The sequence below is a fragment of the Bos mutus genome, chromosome 12 (genome assembly GCF_027580195.1).
Source record: "Bos mutus isolate GX-2022 chromosome 12, NWIPB_WYAK_1.1, whole genome shotgun sequence".
Taxonomy (NCBI): Eukaryota; Metazoa; Chordata; class Mammalia; order Artiodactyla; family Bovidae; genus Bos; species Bos mutus.
In genome coordinates this window covers 23,210,541-23,229,586 of record NC_091628.1, presented here as the reverse complement: position 1 = coordinate 23,229,586, position 19,046 = coordinate 23,210,541, and the positions used below count along the sequence as shown (strand labels likewise).

The 19,046-nt window shown below is 39.1% G+C and overlaps 1 protein-coding gene across 1 annotated transcript in view; it reads left to right on the top strand.

Annotated features, from left to right (window-relative positions):
• FREM2 (FRAS1 related extracellular matrix 2) overlaps positions 1 to 19,046 on the top strand; it is a 166,175-nt gene that overhangs the window by 109,256 nt on the left and 37,873 nt on the right. The window contains 7 exon segments of the mRNA XM_005901576.3: positions 5,590 to 5,739; positions 7,630 to 7,839; positions 9,670 to 9,867; positions 10,935 to 11,099; positions 12,056 to 12,238; positions 15,712 to 15,842; positions 17,894 to 18,052. Coding sequence (XP_005901638.2) covers positions 5,590 to 5,739; positions 7,630 to 7,839; positions 9,670 to 9,867; positions 10,935 to 11,099; positions 12,056 to 12,238; positions 15,712 to 15,842; positions 17,894 to 18,052 — 1,196 coding nt within the window.

Genomic DNA, 19,046 nt, shown 5'->3' with positions numbered 1-19,046 from the left:
CCGCACACATCCACTGACATGCCCAGGCACCCTCCAAGTCTAAAGGATGAGAGGCCGGTGAAAGTATGCTATGGGCAGGTTTATCGTTTCATGAACCAAAGCATGCAGGCAAAATGTCCAAGGTTGGTTGTGTATTATTCAAGAGTCCACGGAGGTCTATGCTTTTTATTATACATGCCTTAGGAAGAAACAAAGAAAACACCAGTTTCAATGAAGATGATTTATCTTGCAGACAGGAAAATAAAGAATCTTTACTCCACTTGAGCAGTACCCCAAACTGGCTTTCCTGTGTGGCTGTGAGCCACAATTGCAGAGTTTTGTCTGATTTTTGTGTTTGATAATTCAATTAGACGCTCTGAAATGGGATAGTCATCTCCTGAACGGCCCTGCCTTTTAGGAAACACTGATGTGAGTTGTGTGACCTTTTAGACTTAGTCCTTTGGAGTCTTGTAAAACCAAACACAGATGACTAAAATGTCTCGAGCCAAAGGCTGTTTGCCTTATTAAGTGAATATATGCAATTAATTTATCTTTGTTAATGGTTGCTTATAAAATAAGCTCACAGTGGGTAAAGTATATGCTTTATATGCTATTTTTGCCTTTTCTCATGAGCCTATAAATATTTCAGAATAAGTCTGGGGAATTTTTAAAGCAAACTTACAAATCATCTCTCTACTTTCTTCATTAGTCAGCTAACTGCAGTCCCTCAGACTCCCGGCTGTTTTGCAAGGTAAACTCCTGGTCACAAGGGGAATTCATCATCAGTACTGGAAACAAATATAAAGTCTCCAATGTATGTGTCTATTTTAATGACCTGAGTCACACAATTTTCATACATGTTTAAGATAAATGTAAACTCCTTGGTATGAGATTATTTCTCTAGTGGAACCTCCATTGGTATAGAGTACCCTCAAAACCTTATCAGTTCAGTTCAGACACTCAGTCGTGTCCAACTCTTTGCGACCCCATGAACTGCAGCACACCAGGCCTCCCTGTCCATCACCAACTCCCAGAGTTTACTCAAACTCATGTCCATTGAGTCGGTGATGCCATCCAACCATGTCATCCTCTGTCATCCCCTTCTCCTCCTGCCTTCAATCTTTCCCAGCATCAGGGTCTTTTCCAATGAGTCAGTTCTTCACATCAGGTAGCCAAAGGATTGGAGTTTCAGCTTCAGCGTCAGTCCTTCCAATGAATATTCAGGACTGATTTCCTTTAAGATTGACTGGTTGGATCTCCTTGCAGTCCAAGGGACTCTCAAGAGTCTTCTCCAACACCACAGTTCAAAACATAAATTCTTCAGTGCTCAGCTTTCTTTATAGTCCAACTCTCACATCCATACATGACCACTGGAAAAACCTTGACTAGACGGACCTTTGACTAGCCTTGACTAGACGGACCTTTGTTGACAAAGTAATGTCTCTGCTTTTAATATGCTGTCTAGGTTGGTCATAACTTTCCTTCCAAGGAGTAAGTGTCTCTTAATTTCATGGCTGCAATCACCATCTGCAGTGATTTTGGAGCCCCAAAAAATAAAGTCAGCCACTGTTTCCACTGTTTCCCCATCTATTTACCATGAAGTGATGGGACTGGAAGCCATGATCTTAGTTTTCTGAATGTTGAGCTTTAAGCCAACTTTTTCACTCTCCTCTTTCACTTTCATCAAGAGGCTCTTTAGTTCTTCTTCACTTTCTGCTGTGAGGGTGGTGTCATCTGCATATTTGAGGTTATTGATATTTCTCCCAGCAATCTTGATTCCAGCTTGTGCTTCATCCAGCCCAGCATTTCTCATGATGTACTCTGCATATAAGTTAAATGAGCAGGATGACAATATACAGCCTTGACGTACTCCTTTTCCTATTTGGAACCAGTCTGTTGTTCCATGTCCAGTTCTAACTGTTGCTTCCTGATCTGCATACAAGTTTCTTAAGAGGCACGGTGGTCTGGTATTCCCAACTCTTTCAGAATTTTCCACAGTTGATTGTGATCCACACAGTCAAAGGCTTTGGCATAGTCAATAAAGCAGAAATAGATGTTTTTCTGGAACTCTTGCTTTTTCGATGATCCAGCGAATGTTGGCAATTTGATTTCTGGTTCCTCTGCCTTTTCTAAAACCAGCTTGAACATCTGGAAGTTCATGGTTCATGTATTGCTGAGACCCCGATTCAATTCTTGGGTCAGGAAGATCCTCTGGAGAAGGGACAGGCTACCCACTCCAGTATTCTTGGGCTTCCCTGGTGGCTCAGCAGGTAAAGAATCTGCCTGCAATGCGGGAGATCTGAGTTTGATCCCTGGGTTGGGAAGATCCCCTGGAGAAGGGAACAGTTACCCACTCCAGTATTCTGGCCTGGAGAATTTCATGGACTATATAGTCCATGGATTCACAAAGAAACAGGGCTGAGCAACTTTCACTTTCAGTGGACTAGAAGATGTCATTATACAAATAGTCTCCAAAGTGATAACTTAGTAGGAGACATTTTGACCAGTCAGGCCAAATTTATAAAATTTCAGTCTTATTTATTTTGTTTCATTTTGTTGCTATTTTACCAGCTAAATGTTTAGGAAATGCATTTAGGAACCATTCATAATTCCACGTACAGGGGACAAAGTAACTCATATGCCTCAAAAGAAGAATGTTCCTGGATTTATCTCTGGGCTTTCTATTTTATTCCATTGATCAATATTTCTGTCTTTGTGCCAGTACCATACTGTCTTGATAACTGTGGCTTTGTAGTAGAGCCTGAAGTCAGGTAGGTTGATTCCTCCAGTTCCATTCTTCTTTCTCAAGATCGCTTTGGCTATTTGAGGTTTTTTGTATTTCCATACAAATTGTGAAATTATTTGTTCTAGCTCTGTGAAGAATACTGTTGGTAGCTTGATAGGGATTGCGTTGAATCTATAAATTGCTTTGGGTAGTATACTCATTTTCACTATATTGATTCTTCCAATCCATGAACATGGTATATTTCTCCATCTATTAGTGTCCTCTTTGATTTCTTTCACCAGTGTTTTATAGTTTTCTATATATAGGTCTTTAGTTTCTTTAGGTAGATATATTCCTAAGTATTTTATTCTTTCCGTTGCAATGGTGAATGGAATTGTTTCCTTAATTTCTCTTTCTGTTTTCTCATTATTAGTGTATAGGAATGCAAGGGATTTCTGTGTGTTGATTTTATATCCTGCAACTTTACTATAGTCATTGATTATTTCTAGTAATTTTCTGGTGGAATCTTTAGGGTTTTCTATGTAGAGGATCATGTCATCTGCAAATAGTGAGAGTTTTACTTCTTTTCCAATTTGGATTCCTTTTATTTCTTTTTCTGCTCTGATTGCTGTGGCCAAAACTTCCAAAACTATGTTGAATAGTAATGGTGAAAGTGGGCACCCTTGTCTTGTTCCTGACTTTAGAGGAAATGCTTTCAATTTTTCACCATTGAGGATAATGTTTGCTGTGGGTTTGTCATATATAGCTTTTATTATGTTGAGGTATGTTCCTTCTATTCCTGCTTTCTGGAGAGTTTTTATCATAAATGGATGTTGAATTTTGTCAAAGGCTTCCTCTGCATCTATTGAGATAATCATATGGTTTTTATTTTTCAATTTGTTAATGTGGTGTATTACATTGACCTTATCTTTGACAAAGGAGGCAAGAATACACAATGGATTAAAGACAATCTCTTTAACAAGTGGTGCTGGGAAAACTGGTCAACCACTTGGAAAAGAATGAAACTAGACCACTTTCTAACACCATACACAAAAATAAACTCAAAATGGATTAAAGATCTAAACGTAAGACCAGAAACTATAAAACTCCTAGAGGAGAACATAGGCAAAACACTCTCCGACATATATCACAGCAGGATCCTCTATGACCCACCTCCCAGAATATTGGAAATAAAAGCAAAAATAAACAAGTGGGACCTAATTAACCTTAAAAGCTTCTGCACATCAAAGGAAACTATTAGCAAGGTGAAAAGACAGCCTTCAGAATGGGAGAAAATAATAGCAAATGAAGCAACCGACAAACAACTAATCTCAAAAATATACAAGCAACTCCTACAGCTCAACTCCAGAAAAATAAACGACCCAATCAAAAAATGGGCCAAAGAACTAAATAGACATTTCTCCAAAGAAGACATACAGATGGCTAGCAAACACATGAAAAGATGCTCAACATCACTCATTATCAGAGAAATGCAAATCAAAACCACTATGAGGTACCATTTCACACCAGTCAGAATGGCTGCGATCCAAAAGTCTACAAATAATAAATGCTGGAGAGGTGTGGAGAAAAGGGAACCCTCTTACACTGTTGGTGGGAATGCAAACTAGTACAGCCACTATGGAGAACAGTGTGGAGATTCCTCAAAAAACTGGAAATAGAACTGCCTTATGATCCAGCAATCCCACTGCTGGGCATACACACTGAGGAAACCAGAAGGGAAAGAGACACGTGTACCCCAATGTTCATCGCAGCACTGTTTATAATAGCCGGACATGGAAGCAACCTAGATGTCCATCAGCAGATGAATGGATAAGAAAGCAGTGGTACATATACACAATGGAGTATTACTCAGCCATTAAAAAGAATACATTTGAATCAGTTCTAATGAGGTGGATGAAACTGGAGCCTATTATACAGAGTGAAGTAAGCCAGAAGGAAAAACATAAATACAGTATACTAACGCATATATATGGAATTTAGAAAGATGGTAACAATAACCCAGTGTACGAGACAGCAAAAGAGACACTGATGTATAGAACAGTCTTATGGACTCTGTGGGAGAGGGAGAGGTGGGGAAGATTTGGGAGAATGGCATTGAAACATGTAAAATATCATGTAAGAAACGAGTTGCCAGTCCAGGTTCGATGCACGATACTGGATGCTTGGGGCTAGTGCACTGGGACGACCCAGAGGGATGGTATGGGGAGGGAGGAGGAGGAGGGTTCAGGATGGGGAACACATGTATACCTGTGGCGGATTCATTTTGATATTTGGCAAAACTAATACAATTATGTAAAATTTAAAAATAAAATAAAATTAGAAAAAAAAATAAAATAAAATAAAAAAAGAAGAATGTTCCGTTAGAGGGACGTCCCTGGCAGTCCATTGGTTAAGACTCCGAGCTTCCACTGCAGGGGGCACTGATTCGACCCCTGGTCTGGGAATTAAGTTCCAGCAAGACAAGGCCAAAACAAAACCAAAACAAGCCATAAAAAAAGTTCCATTAGACACTTTACTGTGTGTATTTCTGTTTTTCAACAGAGACATTTTAATCTGAAGCCTTGTAGAAGTCTAGGCATTAAAGAGATGTCATCAGGACCTCCCTGGTGGTCCACTGGCTAAGACGCAGTGCTCCCAAAGCAGAGGGCACTGGTTTGGTCCCTGGTCAGGGTTCTAGGACTCTGGCTCCGCATGGCATGGCCAAAATAAATTAAATACAGAGGTGTTATCTTGCTAAAAGGAAATAATATGACCTTCTAAGGATGTCTATGAGGTGAGGCTAACTATTCTTGGTAATTACGTATGTAGAGTTTGATGTGGAAAAGCAAATGTAACAGAAGTGGTTTCTGTTTCCTTCTTCACAGATCCTGTCTTCTACTTTGGTGACGTCGAGTACTCCGTGGATGAGAGTGCGGGCTCGGTGGAGGTGCGGGTGTGGAGGAGCGGCACTGACCTGTCCCAGGCTTCTAGTGTCACCGTGACATCGCAGAAAACAGACCCTCCCTCAGCCGATGGTGAGCAGTTTCCTACAATGATTCTTTTTGATGATTCTACAATTTTCAACTTCTTATGACAAAATACCTTAAAGCCCAAATACTTCACTTCTGTTGAAGCAGTCTGATTGTACTTTTTTCCTGACGTTATTGCTATATAGTAAGTAAATTTACACTCTGTTTACTATTGTGAGAAAATGCACCCCAGGGCCACAAATCGAAAGCTAAGTTATGAACATGTAAGTCAAGAACTCTAACTTTGAATGCCTTTTTTTGCCTGAACGGGTTCTATCTATACCTGGCAAATCTACCATGGCTGAATCCTATGGCGTCATTTGCACAACAGGAATAATCTTGCTGGCCACCCTTACAGAATCTAGTGACATTTAAGTGTCATGCAGGTGTGGATCTCTGGCTTAGCTCCCTCTTCATTTTAAACAAACATCCCCATAAGTACTTGAGCCCCAAAGACTTTTTCTACCTTTCACTATACAATCTGTCCTAGCTGACACATGGTTGCCTTTGATTCTGGAATCTACATGTGCAAAAAGTTGATCATGAAACTTAGGACAAGCATAAGATATGAAATTGCCTTCTCTTTGTCTCATGTAAATGACCAATAAAGGACTTCCCTGGTGGCCCAGTGGCTAAGACTCCATGATCCCAATGCAAGAGATCCAGTTATCGAACTGGTCAGGGAACTAGATCCCACGTGCTGAAACCGTGACATCTGCAACTAAGACCCAGTGCAGCCCAATAAATAAGTAAATGAAAATACTTCAAAAAAATTAAATGAACAATAGTACAATTTACCTCTTTCTCATTCATACACACATGCACACATAAGACACTCATCACATGCTCACACACAAAGCAAGTAGTGGCCGTTCCATTTTAAAAGTCACCCTTAAGTTTTCACTTTTTAAATGTCATAGAACCAGTAGAGTGCTTTGAATGTGGTCCGTGTCCAATAAACCTTTGTTTAGCCAAATTAGTCATTTCTTTAGAGAACATTCCAATCAAAGAGATGAGAATTAAGATGTAGAAGCAGAGGACAAGAAAAATACAAAAGGAAACACAACGAGATAGAGATTTTTAAAAATAAAGACATGTACTTAATTATAGTTGCATATTCAGAGGTAAATAGATACAAAATGAGAGTTAGAAGAGCATTAGATATGAAAACAAAGAGATAATACTGAACCGTCTCCCCTGTTCCCAGTCTTCATGGATGTCATGCCTAAAGATTAAGAGAAAGTTTTGTTTCTTAAATACTTTAGACATATATGGAGGTGTCAACATTAGTATGCACCCCACAGTCTGAAAAATAATACACTAAAAGCGAAATATGTCTTTGAGAATTAAAGATTGCTTTCTTTGCCAGGGATAGGAATGGGTGAAGTGTGTTGGACAAAAGCTTATATCTAAAATATGTTGCTTTAACCAGCAGGCAATCACACACCTAAATAAGATGTTCTGTAGTAACTTCTGAAAATAAAAAATGGTTTTTTAACTATGGTTAACTATTTCTATGTTTATATTTCATAACTTGTTATGATCAAATACTTGATTGATATGCAGATTATTTTTAGACCTGATTTTTATTAGCTCTAATTGAGAATTCCAAAATAGATAAACTACAAGACAGAAAGCTAAAATAACAGAAAAGTAAAATAACCTTAGACATAGATACGACAGAGTTAGGAACCTGGTCTTTGAGCTACCATCTCATATCCAATGTAAATGCTAATCTTTTACATTTCATTAAATACACTTCTCTGTAATGTTATGCTAGTCAATATATTTTTTAAAGAATTATAAACAAGTCTGTTGAAAACATAGTTTTCATCTCGTAATTTTGTGTGCATTTAGCCAGTCCCCAGCTGAAACATTCTTTTGTTCCTGTCACAGCTGGAACAGACTACGTGGGAATCAGCCGTAATTTAGATTTTGCACCTGGAGTCAACATGCAAACCATTCGTGTTATCATTTTGGATGATCTCGGACAACCAATGCTGGAGGGTATTGAGCAATTTGAATTGGTGCTCCGAATGCCTATGAATGCAGCCCTTGGGGACCCCAGCAAAGCCACGGTGACCATAAATGATTCTGTCTCAGATTGTGAGTGTTTATTAACTGATGACCATAAGTAAAAAGATGGCTAGTGTTTACATAAATGTTAAGTAAAATGATAAACTAGGCTTTATATGGATGTGAATTTGAGCAAACCCCAGGAGATAGTGGAGAACAGGGGAGCCTGGCGTGTGGCAGTCCACGGGGTCACAAAGAGTCAGACCTGACTGAGCGACTGAATAACAGCAACAGCCTTTTCAAAGGGATGTGAGGGAAAGAACGGTTCCAGCTCTCAGTTTGTAGATAGCCATCTTTTCTGTATGTGTCTTTACATCACCTTCTATGTGTATTTATGTGTTTAAATTTCCCCTTTTGTATAAAGGCGCCGGTCATATTGAATTAAGGCCCACGCTGATGCCCTCATTTTTCCTTCATTAGTTCTGTAAAGACCCTTTCTCCACATAAAGTCATATTCTCAGGTATTGGTTGTTAGGACTTCACTCTATGAACAGGGGGCAGGGAGGGAGGTGTGGAGGACAGTTCATCCCATAATAATACCTTAGCTGACAAAGTCTTTCTTTCTTCTCCTGATTGTTTTCTTATTGTTTTGATAGAATTAGACAGTCTCAGAAGAAAAACTTTTAGTCTTCCTTTCAAATTAAAATAAAAGTGAGATTGTTATCATTACCTTGCTTGTGTGTCAAGAACTCCCTCCCACAGATTGGTGCAACTGCGTGAGATTGCACAAACCCTCGAGTATTAATGGTCTTTTCCCACTTCTCAACAGCAGACACTTCCTGTTATCTCCTTACACAGAGACAGTCCTGAAATTACTCCTAATGATATGCCAAAAGCGAGGCTCTCTGATTCATCGTCGAAAGGAAATTCTAAATAACCTTCTACCATGATGATCTTGGCATTACTTGGAGGAGTCTAACTCGTCAATGAGATCTATAGTTAATTGACCCAGTATAGGTGTCACCTGTGTTTTCTATAAAGGCTTCCCTGGTGGCTCAGACAGTAAAGAATCTGCCTGCAGTGCAGGAGACCAGGGTTCAATCCCTGGGTCAGGAAGATCCCCTGGAGAAGGGAATGGCAACCCACTCCAGTATTCTTGCCTAGAGAATCCCTTGGACAGAGAAGCCTGGTGGACTATAGTCCATGGGGTCACAAAGAGTCAGACATGACTGAGCAACTAACACTTCTTGATGCAATTCCACATGTATTATGTAATATATATATTATAGTCATTGTCATCTTTTCCATTATGGTCTGGGTAACTATGCTTGTAATTATGTACACAATCTTTAATGTTTTTCATATGAAGAAATTTTGAAAGGCTCTTGATTAAGCAATATATATAGATGGTGGTGGTTTAGTGGCTAAGTCATGTCCAACTCTTGCAAACCCATGGACTATAGCCCACCAGGCTTCTCTGTCTATGGGATTCTCCAGGCAAGAATAGTGGAGTGGGTTGCCATTTCCTTCTCCAGGGGATCTTCCTGACCCAAGAATTGAACCCAGGTCTCCTGCATTGCAGGCAGATTCTTTACCGACTGAGCTATGAGGGAAACCCAATGTATATAGATACAGATATCTTAAAGTCTCTGGTTTTATCTACTTTTTCCCATTTCGTTGTGTCTCCCTACTCCACAAAAGAGGCAGAGCGAAATGTCAAGGATAAGGAAATCGCAACTCTGGGTTAAGTGGTTAGCTCAAGCCCAAAACACCGGCCAGTAACCGAGCAGAGACTGGGATCCAGTTCTTGTTGTTGTTGTTTTGGTATTCTTCCCACTGAGCCATGTTTTCTGAAATTCCATTTTCCTCAAATTTCTGTTCACTTTGATTCAGGTATTTATGTTCTTGTGTTTTCTGCAGTACCTAAGATGCAATTCAAAGAACGAGTATACACTGGCAATGAAAATGATGGGCAGATAGTCGCCACGATCCACCGGAGTGGGGATACCCGGTACAGGTCTTCAGTGAGATGCTACACGCGACAGGGCTCTGCACAGGTGATGATGGACTTCGAAGAACGCCCCAATACTGACATCTCCATCATCACATTCCTCCCTGGTACGTGTCAGCTTGAAGTTTTTGTTTGGAGTTTGCAGAAGCCAAGTTTTGGGTGTGAAGTATCTATCAAGGATACTTGATTCTACAAGTTCTTGATTCCCTCAAGCTTCTGACATGGCTTAATGTGCACTAGATGACAATGAAGTGAGGTTGATTTTAGCAGGTTGAATGCATTTCCCTTTGGTTTCTGCGTCAGTGTGTTGATTAGTTTCTAGTGATGTGCTATATTGTTTGGGCTTCCCTCGTGGATCAGCGGTTAAGAACCCACCTGCCAATGCAGAGGTACAAGTTTGATCCCTGGGTCAGGAAGATCCCCCTGGAGGAGGAAATGGCAACCCACTCCAGTATTCTTGCTGGGAGAATCCCATGGACAGAGAAGCCTGGCGGGCTACAGTCCATGGGCTCGCAAAGAGTCAGACACGACTGAGCACACATGCTATATGGTTTATTCAAAACTTATTCAGCAGAAAATGGCATGTACAGATTTTACAATAGTGGGAAAGACTTAGTGTTCAAATGATAGAAATGAAAAGAAATAGGTGTCACGTTTTCAATATGGATTCAATGTCTTAAAATACTTGACTACTTTGATCCAATAATTGTGTAAGAAACATGTGAAAAGTGAAAGTGAAAGTCACTCAGTCATGTCTGACTCTTTGCGACCCCATGGACTATACAGTCCAAGAAACATGTACTGTGATCCATTTGACAATGACCAACTGGTACAAATTTGCTAAATTTGCATCCTGATCATAATGTTAGAAATTTGTAAATGACATTAACATTTGCTCTTTTCCCCTTGTTTTCAGACATGAGTAACAAAACTTAAAGACAGAAGAAATTCCCTGTACTAATAGGAACCTGTCATTGCGTACATTCAAACCTCGTTGTTCATTCAGCAAATAGTAACTGAAGGCTTATTACATGCTAGACATAGCTCTTTGCACTACTGATGCAGCAAGGGACAAAACAACATCCCCACCCTCGTGGTGTTTACCTTCTACTGCAGAGGTATCCGTTATGGCTTAAGGGATATGACTGACCTGCTTTCATGATTATCGTTCCAGGGGAGATCGAAAAGCCTTGCATCCTGGAGCTGATGGATGACGTATTGTACGAGGAGGTAGAGGAGCTCCGACTGGTTCTTGGCACCCCACAAAGCAACTCTCCTTTTGGAGCTGCAGTTGGGGAACAAAATGAAACTCTGATAAGGATCCGAGACGATGCTGATAGTAAGAAGCCGTGTCTTGTGCTCAGCTGTAAATTGGGAACTGAAATCCATCTGTGTTCAAGTTTTAGGTAGCTCAGAAAATAAGCCCCTCTTCCTGACTAGGCTTTTTAAGTGGTTGAGAAATAGGAAAAAGGGGACTTCCTAGGCGGTCCAGTGGTTAAGTCTCCACCTTTCAATGCAGATGGTGCAGGTTCAAACCCTATTTGGAGACTCGAACTCCCACATTCCGTGTGGTGCAGCTAAATAAATAAAAAGAACTTAAAAAAAAAAGATTGTTAAAAAGAAATAGGAAAAAGACTAAGATAAATGGAGAATGCAGTAAACCATTTAAACCGTAAGTTGATGTTGAAGAACATTGTTTATACGTAAATGCTGAGTCCAGAGCACTCATACCTGCTTGTTCCTCCTCCTGCCTTCAGTGCAGGTAATTCTGGAGCAACAGTTTCTTCCCTCCCCTCCCGCAGTCAGTGGCCCACTCATGTAAAAATTTTTGGCACACAGAGACAGCCCAGAGCACGCGATTTCTGGGGGCTGGTTAATTTCCAAGTAAGGAGCTGGGCCACGCATGCCCAGTTTCTCCTGACACACTCACCAGTTATACTGAGGGAACAGAGAGAAGCCCAGCATATGATATAATTAAGCTCCTCCCACATGAAAAAGGGGCTTCCCAGGAGGCACTAGTGGTAAAGAACCCATCTGCCAATGCAGGAGACAGGGGTTCAATTCCTGGGTCAGGAAGATCCCCTGAAGAAGGGCATAGCAACCCACTCCAGTATTCTTGCCTGGAGAATCCCATAGACAGAGGAGCCTGGCGGGCTGCAGTCCATAGGGTCCCAAAGAGTTGGATATGACTGAAACAACTTAACATGCACACACGTGGAAAAAAAAAACTGTCAGAAATGAAGGAAAAAGCATTCCCTTTACAAACTAATTTGCCCATGTTTCCTATTGTTTCAGAGACAATTATTAAATTTGGAGAGACCAAATTCAGCGTCAGTGAACCCAAAGAACCAGGACAGTCAGTGGTTATAAAAATTCCAGTGATTCGCCAAGGAGACACTTCAAAAGTTTCCATCGTGAGAGTTCACACCAAGGATGGCTCGGCCACTTCTGGAGAGGACTATCACCCTGTGTCCGAAGGTATGGGGGCTCTCGGGATGTCCGGATGAGTTGTACTCGCACTGCGTTGGTGCTGGTGTCCTTAAGAAAAAGAAGAGAAATATCCATTTACCTGAAATACAGATGCACATACTCCTTTAAGTTAACTTCCTTCAGAAAAACAAAGTCAATGGAATTTATTTCCAGGCGTTTCCTTTTTGATTTACAGACTATATGTCTTAGGATTTAAGGAAATTTTGAGTAAAGTTGCTAGATGTTTTGAGTCTACTTTCATTTTCAACAATCTTTACCTTCATTATGGTCATTCGATATTAAATAATAACTTTCCTGAATATTCTATTACATGGAAAATGTATGTCATAGCCAAGAAGATAGTCTTTTTTAGTTTATAGAATACCAACAATCCAAAACGTCAAGCTTGAAAATTTTGTGTTAATGTAAGGCAGTGAAAAGTGGAACAGATGACCAACTATAGAGACCATGAATTCTCTGGGCTTCACGAGCTTGTCATAAACACATTTCATCCATCCCTTTTCTTCTTCAAACTTTTGGATCATTTCACCATTTATTTTTAGAAGTATAAAACAAATCAATTAGTCTCTCTCTCTCTCTCTCTCTGGATTATTTACTGGCAAAATAGACATAAAATGATGTCCAAAATTAAGTTTATGGATTATTTGTAGTTAGTTGTCCTTATCCAGAGAAGGCAATGGCAACCCACTCCAGTACTCTTGCCTGGAAAATCCCATGGATGGAGGAGCCTGGTAGGCTGCAGTCCATGGGGTCGCTAAGAGTCGGACATGACTGAGAGACTTCACTTTCACTTTTCACTTTCATGCATTGGAGAAGGAAATGGCAACCCACTCCAGTGTTCTTGCCTGGAGAATCCCAGGGATGGGGGAGCCTGGTGGGCCACCGTCTGTGGGGTCTCACAGAGTCAGACACGACTGAAGCAACTTAGTAGTAGTAATTGTCCTTACCCACTTCGTTTCTAGTTTTCTACCTGCCACAGCCAACAGTTTTTGGTGATCATAGACTACAGGCATTCATCTTGGTCTGCTAACTTCAGAACAGTTTAGAAAGTGACTAATAGTTACTATCAGTCACTGACTGAGTTAATGAGACAATAGGAAAAAACAGCATCTTCTACAAAGAACCATGTATTTTCTTTGCATATATGGTAAAAGTCTGATGAACTGCTATAGAGCTTCAAAGTTATCTTCATATTATTTCCTATGTAAAGAATGATAATCTATTTGAAATAAATCACATAAAACTGAAAAGGAGAGGAAAAAACTGATCAGCTATGAAATTATAAAATCTGAAATAAGTATCTCTAACATAAGCATGTTTTACATGAAGGAAGCATCTTCTAAATATGTACAATATGACCTTTAACAGAAAATATTTTTCTTAGAAATAAAACCATTCTTTTTGCTAAAACAAAAACAAAATCATATGTATATAGTAAATTGACAAATGAAGTCAGAGAAAACATAAAATGTTAAATCAACCTGTGTCTCTTTTGTCCTATAAATATGAGCATGCTATTTATAAATGTTTATAATAAAAATTTAATCTTTCCTGAAACATAACATCTTCTTATGGACCAAATTGTGGTCAGTCCTTTGCAATAAACAAAAAATTAAACATAGAATAAAAGTTGAAATAGTTTTGTGTTATAAATGTCTGGGGACTTTTCTGGCAGTCCAATGATTAAGACTTTGCCTTCTATTTCAAGGACTGCAAGTTCAATCCCTGATCAGGGAGCTAAGATTCCACATGCCTTTTTGCCAAAAAGGCATCACAGTACATCACAGATGCAGTATTATAACAAAGTCAATAAAGATTTTTTAAATGTTCCACATCAAAAAAAAAGAAACCCTAAAAAAATGACTAAAGTGGCAGATAAAGACTATATATTGATTGAAGGAAGAACTGTCATTTAGCACATATATGTAAGAAGACAGTAATCTAAGCATTTAAAATAAATACTGAAGTTTTCGACTTCTTAGAAACTGGGTCTGTATAATTCACAGCACTGCCGAACTCAGATGCTTATAAGGCTAAGATAAGCAATGAAAATGAGTAGATCAAGGAGGGTATGAGGGAAAGATGGAATAATGGAAATCTTCAACAAGAAAGTTCATTCCCTGCTGAGCAAAACTTGTATGGTCATAGACAGATGACAGTGTGCAGTCAGAAAAGTGCAAAAGATATGAAAAATCTGTATTTTCCTGTGAAATCCCCGGATATTGAAGGATTAGAAACTAACTTTCCATTGCAACATCACCACAGGTCAAGCCAAACAAATTGATGACCCGAAAGTGATCAGCTATTTTCACCCTCTGAAACAAGAAGCATAAGCCCTCCTGGCGTGGGAGAAATATAAGACTGATGGACTCAAATTATAGGCTAAGGCCAATGTGAGAAATGGCTGTACTGAGAAACAGAACTGATTTGAAAGATGAGTCTGGCTTACTAACACAATTTTAAAGAAAAAATCTTTTTCATAATTGATGGAAGTAGGCAAAGAAAGATACATTAAAGACACATTTTCTTCTGTTACATTTTAAAGGACTTCTTAATTTAGAATTATAATGATCAAATACTGCAGCATCTGTTATCTTCTCAGATTGGAATGATTATGCATTATATTCTTTATTTTCTCTCCTGAACCAGTTTCTTAAAAGGCATTGTAAAGCCCACAAAGTTGTTTATCCAACTTTGGTCAGCTGCTTATTCATGAGTTCAATAAAATCAATTAATTTTTTAATATCTTGAGAATTTTAGAATAAATGATTAAAAAGGGATTATCATGATGGGTTTAATTTTCATAACAATGAAGGAATTATTTTTAGTGAGGAGGAACAGGGTGAGAGCAAAAACACCATTAACGCTTTTGTTAATAAAATGTTCTGCATTTCTAAGATTAACATCAACAACCAAAAGAAGTCTTTTTAAAATATAATTTGACATGATGTTAAAAATTGCAACCATTTTATGTCCAGCTTTTCTAGATACATACATAATGAAAATACTATTCACACTCAGTAATACCTGTGTGATCATATATTTGACACACGTCCTATTGGTCTGGAAATTCTGGGAAATGAGAGGTGAGTTTGTCTGGTTGTTCCAGTATTAGAATTATGAATTGCCTATTCCATCACTCTGCATTTTTTCAAACTGTGAATCAAAAAAATCAATTTAGTAGCTTATGATTAGAGTTTTCTTCTGGATAAAATGGAATGGAAAAATATTAGCATGCAATGCATATAGTGAGAATAGATGATGTTTTAAAAACTTTATTCATTTTATTCACACCCACATGTGCACATAAACGTGCAAGATATGTGAGTATCTTTACATAGTCTAAGTATACTGGGCCACAATATAAAATGTATTTCTCATTGTGGGTCATTGTCAAAGGTTACCAGAAGCTTCTCATATTCCTATGTAAAGGATTTAAACCTGTGATTTTGCATTTGTAGAAATTGAGTTTAAGGAGGGAGAAACCCAGCACATTGTTGAAATTGAAGTAATATTCGATGGCGTAAGAGAAATGAGAGAGGCCTTCACTGTCCACCTAAAACCTGATGAAAATATGATAGCAGAGACACAGGTAAGTAATCAGATATGGATATAAAGTCATGGCCAACATTTTATCAGGGAAAATGCATGTAACCATCCCCAGTATACAGCTAAGTCATGGACTTTAGACTTGTATAAAGAATATGCACATAATCTCTCTTCACCTCCTAAATAAATGTTACTTCCATTGGAAAACAAGAATGAAGAAATTCCTAAATTCCCTGGTGGTTCAATGGTTAGGGCTGTACGCCTTTACTGCCAAGGACCTGCGTTCCATCCCTGGTCAGAGAACCAAGATCCCACAAGACAAGTGACACGGCCAAAAAAAAAAAAAGATTCCTGTCTCTTTCTTGAAAAATCATGTCTGTAGGAAGTCAAGGACTAGAGTCTCTGAGTCCCACAGCAGCCCAGTTTACCCTTCCCATTTCAGTCAATAATGATTGAATCTAATAATGATTGAATCTGGGATTAACCTTTGTGCTTTGTAGTCTCAGCACAAGGATGAGGCTATTAGTTTAGTGCCATAACTCATTAAAACACACATTTTTAACCCATGAAACTATTTTCTAACCCTCAAAATCCCCACCTGTTCATCATAACTATTACACTGATGTCCAGAGGCTCAAAGACTCAAATGTTACGGTCCTAACAATTCTTTTCTGTTTTCATTTTATTTTATATTGTATCATCGACCAGATTTTCTTCAAGATAACCATAATCTCCATAGAATTTTGACCTTTAAACCTAATTTTTAAAACTAAAGGATTTTTAAATCTTTATTTTGTATTGGAGAGTAGTTGATTAACAATGTTGTGTGAGTTCCAGGTTTACAGGAAAGTGATTCAGTTATGCATATAGGTGTATCTGTTCTTTTTCAAGCTCTTTGCCCATTTAAGTTATTACAGAATGTTGAGCAAAGTTCCCTGTGCTATACAGTAGGTCTTTGTTGTTTATCTATTTTAAATAGAGCAGTTTGTACATGTCAGCCCCAAACTCCCATTCTATCACTCCCCACCACCCTTCCCCGCTAGTAACCATAAATTCATTCTCTAAATCTGTGAATCTGTTTCTGTTTTGTAAATAGGTTCATTTGTATCATTGTTTTAAGATTTTTGCATATAAGTGATATCGTAAGATTTAAGAAACTGACCAATGTTTATATTATTCTATTTCTTTTATATATCAGTGACTTCACTATTAGTATAAGATATTTTTCCCTTAAGTACAAATATTTTTAATATTTTATAATTTTTGCTACTTGGCTTTTTTTTCAAGTCATAGTTAAAATTCAAGAAGTAGGAACAGCAAATCTTTTTCAAATGTAAGTCTTGATCACCTAAGAAATGAGTCTTTAATTTTTATGGAGCATTGTATTAACCTCTCCCGAGTAAGAGGAACAGAGATTCACTCAAATGACTTTAAGTGATCAAAGCCTTTTTAAGAGGACATTGGTAAGTATAGGCTTAGGAACTGTGAGGTATCATCAGATATTGGAAGATGGTTCAGGAGCTAAGGCAAATGTATCAGCAAGGTGTTCTTATCACCCTACGAGCAGTAGATATTCACAGGACCCTCTTCTGTCTGCGACTCAGCTTCTCCCTCTGCCTTTGCTTCACGCTGTGCTTCTGCCCGTCTAAAGCTTCACTTTGCACGGCCATCCCCTTCAGCAGGATCCACAATCTCACGTGACCCCTAGAATCCACCTTCTCCCATGGCTCCTTCAGCTTTCCTCCCACTATTCATTAACTGACTTTGTCATCGTCTTCCACTTTACGACCCCAACACTTCAAACCCAGTTACATTTAGCCAGTATCATTACCATTTGGAGAAAAAATTACCACCACATACTTTGTGGACCACTGGCCAACAGACTGCCCTGGGCGCAGGTCCCCTCCCTTGTACATGCTAGGGTCATTAGAAACAAGCCACATAGGGCCTGTCACACCGCAGGGTCTCTGGGTGTGACAGTTGCTATTATATTGAAACTATGTACTTGCCTACTTGTCGGTATTGTTCTGCACAGTAGAAGCATCCAGAGTCTGATATTTCAATAATCATGGGTAACTTATCTTTTCCTTCAAGGCGACCAAAGCCATTGTGTATATAGAAGAAATGAACAGCATGGCCGATGTCACTTTTCCTTCTGTCCCTCAAGTTGTGTCCTTGCTGATGTACGATGACTCTTCCAGGGCCAAAGAGAGTGCTGGGCCTGTGTCTGGTTATCCTGTCATCTGTATCACAGTGAGTAGGAAATGGAGGAAAATTGTGAAATAGTAAAAATAGTTATGAACATTAACCAAGGTCGCATGGGCTTTGCCATGATGAGATAAAAGTGGGAAAATACTGCAGTATTTACTCTTTGGTCTTTGGAGAGGAAAATATTACTCAAGTGAAGCTCCCGTTTTTCTCCCTTTCATCTGACAGAGGTTTACTAACTGATGTGCCCATGGTATGTATCTCATATTATCTCAGAATCTGTCACTGGGAGAAAAATTAGTAAGATATAAACTTTGTGCTCGAGGAATTTAAAAATAAGGAAGAGGAAAATATGTAAGACTCTGTCACTCTACTATAAGGCAAGATGAGCATTATCATGATACAAACTAGGAAATAGAACCGCAGCTCCACCTGTGAGGGAAGGTTTGGGACGGTCTGATGGAGGGTCACTAGTTTGAGTCACATAAGGAAATATTATTCCAAAATGATGGTTGCATTACAAATGGCATATTATCATTGCTTTTTTTAGTTACCCTCTCTTTGCTATAAATTATAAGCACCTTGTGAGCAAAAATCAGGACACATTTACTTATTTTATATTGCTTTACAATGTTCTGCTAGTTTCTGCTGTACAACAAAGTGAATCAGCTATATGTCCGTATACATATATCTCCTCTCTCTAGTGCCTCCCTCCCATCTCTGTAAGTCATCACAGGGCCCTGAGCTGAGCTCCCTGCACTCTACAGCAGCTTCCCACTAGCTAGCTATTTTATACATGGTAGTGTATGTATCGGAGAAGGCACTGGCACCCCACTTCAGTACTCCTGCCTGGAAAATCCCACGGACGGAGGAGCCTGGAAGGCTGCAGTCCATGGGGTCACTGAGGGTTGGACACGACTAAGCGACGTCACTTTCATTTTTCACTTTCATGCATTGGAGAAGGAAATAGCAACCCGCTCCAGTGTTCTTGCCTGGAGAATCCCAGGGACGGGGGAGCCTGGTGAGCTGCCATCTATGG